Genomic DNA, 11,605 nt, shown 5'->3' with positions numbered 1-11,605 from the left:
ATGCCCCGTGCAGCGATGCACGGGAATGCTAAACTAAATCACCTTTATAGTCATTACAGTAACACATATATTATATTTTTAATTTTTTTATTAGACATGTGTCACACATAATTGTACATTATACATTCACACACCAAATAAAAATAAAGATATTATATAATTTATTTATATTTTAAATAACTTAGTCTAAAAATTATATATGAAAAATTCTTATAAATAATAATAGAAACACAAAAAAGAAAACATGTAATATAAATTACAAATATAAAAAATACCAAAATTAATAAATTATAATTTTTTACATTTCATTCTTCTCAAAATGTTATTAAATATTATATAGCTATGTGATGTTAAATTTAATGTTAATTTATATAATTATATAAATTTTTATTAGTATAAGCAATTTAGCAACTTAAAAAATCCGGCACCCTATTATGTTATAAAACATCAATCTACAGTCGTCGCTGCACTTCAATACTTATGTCTGCTTTATTCTTTGTGCTACAATTTGTTAAAGCCATCCACTATACCCATTTATTCTTATTGTTTAGTGTCTTTTATTATCACTCTTTTATTAGTTTATACTCCCCTTTACATTTGAATTCAACACACCATTTTAAAATTCTTATGCTATGATTGTAGTCTTATTTCTCAGAAAACGTTGTTCCCAATTTGTTACGCTTACACCATTAATCCAATTCACCGTGATTTTGTATCCAAAAATACTTTCAACTCCTGTTCCTGTAAATTCGTCTCCTCCACCATAAATTAGATCTCGCTTAATCCAACCAACAACATACTTCTCTCTTCTTGCTTTTAAAGATTAACTCAATGTGTAGAATAATATGTTCTAATAAATGAAGTATTAAAAGAAAGAACTATTTTAATACTTTAGGAACAAACATTTTAAAAAAAATTTAAAAATTCTTTAAATGCATGATATAAATAATTTTTAACATTATCTTAAATACAGTGATAAAATTTTAAATAAAGATGTAATTAATCAGTTACAAATATAATTCTAACAAAATAATCCATAATAAAAATCTAAAAATTTGACCAAAAAAATGTGACTACCTTGTATGATTTGTTTTTAAATTAAAAAAAAAAAGTAAAACGGATAAGCGAAAAAAATTGTTCTAAAAATGAACAATTAAAAAAAACTTCAATCCCAACCTCATTTATTCCCATGTCATGCAAACCAAATCAATTAAAAAAATTTCATGACATATCACAAAATTTAGAACTTTAATTAACCTCTTCAAGTTCTTACAAATGGTTTTAAATAATGAAGTATGTTAGTAGTGAACAAATAATCAAGTCACAAAAATAATGCAGATACTAACTCTGACTAAGCATGTTTAATAGTCATATTTACTGATAATTTCAGATAAATACTAAAAGTGAAAGCAACCACGCATAGAGAAAAACTAAATTTAATCTTTTCTCTAAGCCTCAGTTAGCTTGATCTGTATTCCTCTCACTTATATCTAATTATAATCGTCATCCATAACCTATTATATTTGTGTTTGTATGTAATGGGCTGAAACTGAAAAAGAAAATAATGCACAATAAAAATATTTAAAAGAAAAAATTACAAAATCTTATAAATATGCTAACATCACCAAAATTAATATCGTACTATACATTTTTTTGAGCTTCTTTGTACCCATAATACACTGATGCTATCAAATTTTTTCAATACATTTACACAAAAGTAAAATTCAATCATACACTCCCAATCATCTAAAAGCCATATAAATACAATAAGAATTGATATATGTGATTTGATCCAAGATTCACATGAACATTTTAATGTTGTCTTTGTAACAAGATAAGGTTAGAATAAAAATAAAAATATAGAATAAAATATATTGTATAGAAAGATAAAAGAGAGAGATAATTAAGTCATACAACAGCTAAAAATGAAAAGTAAATAAACAAATAACAGTAATAATGAATAAATTGAGTAAAAAAATGATGAAGAGAAAATAAAAGAAACAAAAACATATTTTATAAGTTTTGCAATATATTATCACCAAAAATTTGGTATATTTTACTCCCAAAGCTATCCCTGATTTTGCTTGAGTAATACCAAATTAGAAAAAAATACTAAAATCATGAAAATAGTAAAACAGGAGAAAATATTAGTGCAAATACAAATTATGCATCTACTTAATAGAATTTGAACTTTATTTTATTATAGTTTAGGAACCACAATAATGGGGACAAAAAATAGATCTTTAGAATAGTTAAAAGATAACTAAAAACTAAATTTTTTCAGCTCATTGTTCATCTTTCTCCTCTTAATTCATTAAAGATGACTTACAATATATGTTGACCTCGACTTCTGAAGTTATAGATTTCACTTTTACAATTTAACTTAAAAATTTCTATTAAAAATACAGTCTCTGCATCTTGAATGCGTAATACTGTCATTTGATATTGATTATTATACTTCATATTTTCATTCATTAAAAAGTCTTATCATTTGTAATTATTTGTCAAATCACTTTAGAAAAGCTCATATAAAAAAAGAGCAAAAGCACATAATAAGCCAAGCATTAACACAAAATTCAATCAAATAAATATATTTTAGTAAACAAATAAATTTCTGTTACTTGGTCTACAGAATAATTTGTAATTTCTCTTCCCCTTCATTTTCATTAACTCTGCATAACGCATCTAGTATTTAGAGTAATTGGCACACACAATCAACTATTTTTCATAAAGTTTCACAACCTATGAAAATTATAGAAATGGAAGATTTTGTAGCCATTAGTTTTCAGCAATAAATAAATAATTAAAATAAAAAACCGGCAATGTTTATTGAGAACACTGCAAAAAATATATATGACCTCATTAAAAACAAATATCATATTTTGGTGGTATCCCACAATTTTTAACTTGCGAAAAGAAGAAAATCTAAAAATAATTGAAGATTTTTCTTTAAAAATTTTATAAGGTGACTATGCTAAAAATAATAAAAGATATGGTGTATACATTGTCTTAGAAACTCCTTTGCCAAGAACTTCGTTATACTGTCAAAACATGGAATTCAAAACCAATAATCAAATAAGGCCCTTGCTAGTATAATAATGTATAAATTACTTTAAAAACAAAAAATCAAACTATGTTAACATGTATTTTTTATCCCTTCATACTCATCAAATGCTCTAAAAAATTAATTCCATTGACTATTGAAGCTTATGCCATATAATTTGAATAAAAATGAAGAATCTCTAAAAGCTGACACAACAACATAAACTGTATAATACATTAGTAGGCATAATCAATCAAAACATAGCATTCCCAATACATAATCAGTTGCATGATCAAATTTTCAACCAAGTAATAAGAAGGCATGATACATGGTATATGAAATAAAATATCATTCAATAACTAACTATTGGCTTCTAAACAACACACTGAATCAAGTAATAAGAAGCACAAAAAAAAAATGACTATTTAAAAATTAAAACAAACCTACATGAAATTAGTTTTATTGTTTTCAATCGATATGCTATGCACTCAACCATTTTTTGAATATAAATCAATGATAAAATTCTAAATTAAGAAGGAATGTTACCATACAAATAAAATAAAATAAAATAAATTAATCATTTCCTATGAGAAGTATAATTTGTTATTTTATAGAAAAACAAAAACAAAGAATAAATCAAATGTTTACCACCAAAAACAAAGTACCTAAAAATAATTATCAAATTTGTCTTATCATGTGCTTTGTAAAGTAGAAGTGTGGGATAGTCATTCACTTGTCATTAAACAAAAGAGAAGTGTTTGGTCATATAAATATTTTTTTAATAAATTAACATGATTCTAATTCTTAAAATTGATGCAGGATTTTATTTTTTAAGACAAAAAAAAAAAAAAACAGAAACATGTAAACTAAACTTTTGTATTATACTTACTTGTAATTTTAGATGTTCATTTGCTAAAGCATCTATTTCTGTATATATCAAATTAGTTGCTACTTAGTAGTGAATTTGCTAACTTTTCTATTTGTTTACTAATTGCATCATAATTAATACACCAAGGTGCAAAAACGTGTTTTGATAAACTCATGACTCATCAGTGCATCTATCAAAAAGCATAGTCAATATAAATATCTTTTTTTAGAATAGCAGAAAATTTGAAATAATTTACATATGATCAAAAAATTCATATTATATAAGAATAGAAAGAAAACAACATATTATATTGAGTGCACAACTAATTCTCTTATATTATTAGAGACTATAAATTATAAGAGATAGCAAGAAAATTCTTTTAGAACTCACATTATCTGATATTAACAGAGATTTGAATAAAGGTGATACAGAACCTTGCATTAAGTTGTTGTAAAAATCGTAAGAAGGCCATTTCAACATTATATTCTTGATTGTTGATTAATGGAAGGGTAATATACATGAACAGAAGATAATACCTCAATATTACTTCATGCTGGTTCTGACTCCAACAAATATTTTGAGCTCATTCCATTATCAAATGCAGCTACCTATAAATAAACAAACAAAAAATAAAATAAAATACATCAATTAGTAGAATTATCAAAACATATAGTGCAAATCTCAAAAATTAGTGAACTCATAAACTAACTAGAATGGTTTTTGATTCTTCAAGACCAAAAAAGGGGTCTAAGATTTCTATCTTTAGCAGCTGCTTGTCTTTTGAGTTTTGCTGCCTGTACAAAATTGTTGGTTTGAAATATCTATGGCTATACACTAAGCAAGCACATAAGAAAAGAAACTAAGTATAAATAAAGTTTCAATTTGCAAATACAACCACCAAATTAAATTAAAGCAGATTCTAGCTAGCTGCTAAATAACTAAATTCTCTATCAAACTTTGAGAATTGAATATGTGAACCATATTTGATTTTCAGAAGTATATGGCATTCAATGAGATTTGAATCAGAAGTATTATTCACATACATGTAAATGCCGAGTTCCTATTGCACTCAATTCCTAGAGTAAAACTTGTTCCCTGTCTCTTTTATTTTATAACACCTAAAATACTCTTTATGCTGTAAATTCTATCATCTGATTCAATTCCTACGACACATTTTCATCCAATCATTACAATATATTTTTATTAATTTAATGAAGGTAAAATGATAAATTATATTTAATAATTCTTAACTTGGCAATATTATTACATATATGAATAAAAAAATAAAATAAAATATTCAATCACTAAAAACAAAACAATGACCGTACAAAAATTATACTAAAGAAGTTAAAAAAGATGGGCCAAGTGTTACTATACAGTAATTATACTAAAGAGTGATAATAGAAAAAAATATTATTCACACATATAACAAAATTTTTGAATTTTATTTTTTAAAGTAATTAATCTCAAATGAGTAAAAAAAAACATAATATACAAACATTTCTCAATTAATCTTTTACACATTGTATCTACCCACAAAAATGTAAAATAATTTAAAAAACCTTCAATTACCTAAAAGAAAAAGAAGCAAACTATCATCTTTTCACAAATTTTAGTACTACTTGCTCCCATATTTTCTACCATGATATACCAACATTTTTAAATTTAAGTACATATTTAAATCTGAAAAATATAAAATAGAAAAAGGACTTAGACACAATTAAACTAAACATTCACCACTAACAATAATGTTTGAAAAAATTATTTATAATTATAAGGGTCGAAATTGGTGATCCACTGCGAAAGTCATAAAACAGTTTTCATGAAGTTTGTAATGATATAACTATAAAACTGATGGAAGTGTTACCACAAATTCCAACTAAAAAGTGCTAGATATGCATTTTAATGGCATATATATCAAATTATAATGATCCATTCTAAAAAAATATAAATATTCAGCAAAATTAGATACCTCTTGTCTAGTAGATTCAATTAGTTCAAAGGTTCTTAAATCCTAAAATTTCACTGTTCTATCTGCTAACCATGCAATATCATTTGTGATATTAAAATGCCTAAGTAAAAATATAGTAACTCAAGCATTAGTTGAAAAACAATAACAACAAATAATAACAACTAATGTTAGAATCTATTTCACAATTGAAAATAAAGTTCAAAGCTCCATCACATCTTTATCATCGTCGATTTACTCAAATTTTGACTTATCAAAATCTCCACTCTCGTTCTAATACATCAAAAGAGTTCAACCATAGGATTAGTATGAATCACAATATAAGAGAGAATCACAACATTGAGTTAAAGTAATCACCAATTCTTTGTCGTAGGCCTTGATATTCTCCTCATATGCTAGTTTATTCTTCTTAGTATTTGCTTGGTATGGTTACTGAAAAAACAATAATAATAACAAACAAGAGAGTAAATCATAAAACAACAATTACAGCAGAAGTGGAAATAATCGTTATCTGGAGAAAAGGATAATAAAAGAAAAGAAAAACGGGTTTGCTTTGCTCACAGCATCAAACATGGACTTCCACTTGACACCACCAGCCTTTCTTATCTAATCGGAATTCAAGGAGACATTAGCTAATCAGAACATTAAACAACATTGAAGTTTTGAATTCTCAGATCAAAGAAGAAAAACAATAACAAAAAATAAATATATCTCACCGCTCTGTTCTTCTTGCCGCTAATATTTTTTATGCTTTCCTAGTCTTGATACATATGCTCTAAATCATCACTGCTTAGTTTTTTCACTGATCTATTTCACCGTTTCCTTCTTTGAATCCACCACCACCACAAATTCTGCCGCGACCACCACCTCCATATTCTCTTCCACCACCATAGCGGTTGCCATCTCATCCACCGCCGTAATTCCTACCACGATGTTCATTGTGATGCCAACGCCACCACGGCGACGAATTGAAAAAAAAATAAGGGGAGAAACAACTATACAAATTCAATGAACAATGAATGCTGGGTTATAATTATACCTCTTTTTTGCCATTCAAATTTAAAATTTTAGGCTTTTGGTACTTGTTAGGTAAAGAAGAAATAAATATTGAGGCAGAGGATGAAGGAGAATTAACCGAAGAAAGAAGTTGTTTTGTGAAAAATAAGAAGCAAGGTTTACTTGAAAAAAAAATAATTGAATGGAAGACTACACATGAACTAACTATGCAGAGAATACTATAAAAAAAAATCCAACTTCTAAACTCTTTCTATCATGACAGTGAAAATTCTTTATTAATAGTTTAGTATTAGATATGATAGCTCCAAAATTATTGAGGACCATAGGAGCACTTGATAGAATGTATCAGAAGCATTTTCGTATTTCACATTATTGACCAGATAGTAGAATCTTGAGTTTTTGACAAATGCTAATTTTTGTATATTGTTAGTTGTTAAATGTTAATCTATGTTCTCTCGTACAACTATGTTAAAATGGTGAGTTATAGCCTGCACTTGTCAAAATGAGGTGAATGAGATACCAGTAACTTCTGACACCTGTTTGCACTTGTTATCAAGTTTCTTTATTATTTAAGCAAAGACCTTTGTTGTTGTCATATATTATACGGTGACATTTTAAAAAACTAATATTTGCATAAATACCCTGTTTTGGACAGTTGGACTGTTTGCTTAGACGAACAAAAAAAAAAAACAAATTGAAACATTTTTTCTTAATCATACCCAACTATCAAGTACAAAAAACAAAGTCATATCCGAGTGTTCATTCCTTTTTTTGATAATTAGTAATATTTATTTTTTTTTGGTGATTATTAGTACATTCATATAGTCCAATAAAATATAATATTATGTATAATTTTTATAAATTTGATTAATTAAGACACAAATTTTATATAATTAATTAATGATCTTTTATTTTATCATATCAACAAATATAATTAGTTTCAATATTATTTAAAATTTTGAATATTAATTAATATATAAAAGAGATAATTATTTAATTATACCATAACTATGTTAACATCTTTTAAAATTGGTGGGGTTATATATTCGTATTAGAATTTAGAAAATTCTCTTTTGTTGAGAGAGAGATTTGTTAAAATAATTTTTGTTTTTCAACCAATTTTTGGAAAAATAAGTTAAATATACACTTGATTCTAATATAATATTAAAATATATTATATATTATTAATTTTATAATTAAAATATGTCACATGCCACTCTTTTATTGTAATTGAAATAAAATCTTTTCCTTTAAAATTAAAAAGTTAATTCTCCCTCCTCTCTCTCTCTCTCTTTCTCTATCTCTCTCATTTCTTCACTCACTCTATCTCTCTTATATATCATTATCAATGACTAATTACAAATTTGATAATCAAAATATACAACATGATATTCTTTAATTATATTCAAATTAAATTAAAATTAAAATTAAAATATAACTATATTATATATTATATTTATATATTACTAACTAATTTAATAACTAAAATGTGTCACACGACATTCTCTCATTAAGATTTAGAGAAAATATTTTCCTCCAAAATTAGTAAACATTCTTTTTACATTCTCTTATCTACCTCTCTTTTTTTTTCTATTTTTCTCTATCCTTCCCACTCTATATAATTTATAATTTATATTTTATATTAGTAATCTGACAAATCAAAATATGTTATTAGATATTTTTTATTATAATTAAAATAAAAAAATTTTAGGGTAAAAAACTTAAATAAACCAAAGAGAGATCTTTATTACCTAAATCAGCCAAAACAAGAAATTTTTCAGCAATCCACCAAGTAGCAAATATATATAATTCGAATCAACATGATTCGAACTCCAAATGCAAGTAATTCGAAACAACTTGATTCGAATTACGTTTAAGACAAATTGCATGTAATTCGAATCAAGTAGATTCGAATTAGTGAAGCATAAATCGAATCAAGTCGATTCGAACTAGTAGGCAAACGTGACTAGAGGGAGTTCGAATCATATTGATTCGAATTACTCATTGTTGGTGTCAAAGGGAAATTCGAATTAACTTGATTCGAATTACTAGTAAGTTGCCTATATAAGGAGATCGAACCAAGCTCATTTGAATCAGTTTCACTTTCTCATACCCCACCAAATTCCAGAGAAAACGACGCAGAATCTGTTTGACAAAGACTCAAGAGGCAGATTAACGCGATGGGGGACGATCCGGGAAGGCTGTATCGTTTGGATGGAGTCGCTCACATCGCCGGGTTGATCAACAACGAGGTTAGTGATTTTTAATAGTGGTATATGTATAGTGATTTTTAATAGTGGTATATGTTTAGTGATTTTTAATAGTGGTATATGTTTAGTTGTTTTTAATAGTGGTAAATGTTTAGCGGTTTTTGTTGTTACTATATTTTAGTGGTTTATTAAAGTGGTATTGGAAGTGGTTTATTAAAGTGGAATTGGTAGTGGTTTATTAAAGTGGTATTGCTAGTGGTTTATATAAGTGGTTTTGCATGCGGTTTTGTATAGTAGTTTTCTATGTAGTTTTGTTGATGATTTTTGTTAGCGGTTTACGTAGGTAGTTATGGTAGTTGTTAATTTGAAATTAATTAATTAAAGTATAGGATTTTTTAAGTGTAAAAATTAATTAAAATTTCAGATTTAAGACTAGTTTTTAATTTGTTCTAATCATGCGGTCCTTTTATTTCGCAGCCCCGGCGCTGCATATCGAGTATGCGGCGGCAGCTTGGAATGCGACTGGATGAGCGGTACGTTTTGTACTTGCAGATGGCCGGATTATACCATCTTGCGAGACTGAACGACAGATGGTTCCGATTAGACGAGCCACTTGTGAGTGCATTCGTCAAGCGGTGGCGTCCAGAGACGCACACTTTCCATATGCCATTCGGAGAGTGCACGATCACACTTCAGGACGTGGCATACCAGTTGGGGTTGCCAGTGGACGGACATTACGCCAGTGGTTGTCTGACGGATTTCCATGTATACATACAGGGTGGTCGGCCAGCTTGGCAGTGGTTCCAGGAGTTGCTGGGTGTGTTACCCCCCCTCCCGAGCCAAATTCAAAAGTTCGCAGTAAACTGCAGCTGGTTCCAAGAGACCTTCGGAGAGTGCCCCGAGGGGGCAGACGAGGAGACAGTTAGGTGCTTTGCCCGTGCCTATATCATGATGTTGTTGGGCACCCAGCTTTTTGCCGACAAGTCCGGCAATTGTATTCACATCAGATGGCTATCGTACGTGGCTAGGCTTGAGGATATGGGTGGCTACAGTTGGGGGTCGGCCGTGCTTGCATGGCTATACCGGTGTATGTGCCGAGTGGCCAACAGACATGTCGTGAAGTTAGCTGGGCCGTTACAGTTACTTCAGTCCTGGATATTTTGGCGTTTTCCTAGATTTCGGCCTGATGGGTTTGATACGTTTAGCTGGCCCCTGGCATCCAGGTACGACTATCTCATTATAGTATGTTTAATTAATCTATGAATTTAAGTTATCGCCTGTAATTGTTATTCTACCGCGTTACACTAATGATTGACTTCATAAATTAACGGCCTTTTCAGGTGGTCAGGTTACAATCCTAGGGTTAGCGAGAAGGGACCTCGGGTTCAGATGACCCGGCTGAGGATCGACATGTTACAGCCTAGGGATGTGAGTATGCTAAGCACCCATGTTTAGTCAATGTAATTTTAGACTTCCATAAATAGATCTTCTAATGTATTGGGGATTCCTTTTTCAGTTTATCTGGATGCCATATAGTAGACTAGAGGTCGTTCAGGTGGTCCATCCGGAGGTGTTAGAGCCTCGTCATACGGCTTTATGGCGTTCCGTTACCTCGCTGATATATTTTGCCGTGGTTGAGTGGCCCCAGGTTGATCGGGTGTTACCACAGTTTGGAGGAGTACAGGCTTGCCCCCGTCCCGCCCTGAACATCGACTTCTTGATGTCGAAGGACGGTAGAGGAGGTGATCGTTGGTTTCTGTCCCAGTTACACCACTGGCATCTTCACTTGGAGACACGTGCGGAGCACGTCCTTCGGTTTGACGTTGTGCCGGACCCGGGGCCGTCACATGACTTCTTGGACTGGTGGCGTCAACACGGAAAGAGGTTTTTGTCACCGGAGATATTCTTGGGGGATCCTAGAGACATTCCTATTCCAGTTGAGGCTACATAGAGGGGTGTCGGAACAGTTCCCGACATGGACATAGTTGACGACGTTCCCGATAGGCGACGGGTTGACAGGAGAGCTCGTGTAGGGACACGGCGTAGCGACCGGGAGTGGAGGTGGCTTGACCATGCTATAGAGGAAGGTGAGCAGGCAGGGAGGGGTCATGGACGAGGACGGCGTCGTGGCGGCCGACGGAGAGGGGCTGCAGCGCACCATATCAGGGGTGATCATGGTGACGATGCCGTTGCGGGGGTGCTGCTCATGGTAGTGTTATACCCGATGCCGGCTGTTACATATCCAGCCTACCAGACTTGCCCAGCCACCCCAGGATGATGAGGAGGATGACATAGAGGATGAGGAGCTGCTGATCCGGAGAGGTCACAGGACACGGGTTCCTCAACGTTGCTTCACGGGATCGCATCTTTTTAGATGATTTGTGTAGTGTCTTGTTTGTTAGTTCATTGTCGGTGTCGATTGCTACATACTTATGTTTATGTATTTCCGTTATCACTGTTGTATGTACTAGTCATTTACTTCATCAGATGATGTCTGT

General features: G+C 30.6%; 1 protein-coding gene and 1 long non-coding RNA gene across 2 annotated transcripts; one reads left to right on the top strand and one right to left on the bottom strand.

Moving 5' to 3' along the window:
- Positions 1-1,621: 1,621 nt before the first annotated feature.
- Positions 1,622-7,101, bottom strand: LOC130936256 (uncharacterized). Its single transcript, XR_009068085.1, has 4 exons — positions 6,597-7,101; positions 6,442-6,486; positions 6,238-6,312; positions 1,622-4,519 (listed from the first exon to the last, which is right to left on the bottom strand). It is a non-coding gene; the product is annotated as an uncharacterized LOC130936256 (long non-coding RNA).
- Positions 7,102-9,077: 1,976 nt separating this feature from the next.
- On the top strand, positions 9,078-11,058 carry LOC130933884 (serine/threonine-protein phosphatase 7 long form homolog). Its single transcript, XM_057863490.1, has 4 exons — positions 9,078-9,149; positions 9,585-10,330; positions 10,448-10,535; positions 10,624-11,058. The coding sequence occupies exons 1-4, from the start codon at positions 9,078-9,080 to the stop codon at positions 11,056-11,058; spliced, it is 1,341 nt and encodes a 446-aa protein (XP_057719473.1).
- Positions 11,059-11,605: the final 547 nt, after the last annotated feature.

The sequence above is a fragment of the Arachis stenosperma genome, chromosome 6 (genome assembly GCF_014773155.1).
Source record: "Arachis stenosperma cultivar V10309 chromosome 6, arast.V10309.gnm1.PFL2, whole genome shotgun sequence".
NCBI classification, from domain to species: domain Eukaryota; kingdom Viridiplantae; phylum Streptophyta; class Magnoliopsida; order Fabales; family Fabaceae; genus Arachis; species Arachis stenosperma.
Note: the sequence above shows the minus strand (reverse complement) of the source record. Positions and strands in the feature narration are given on the sequence as shown.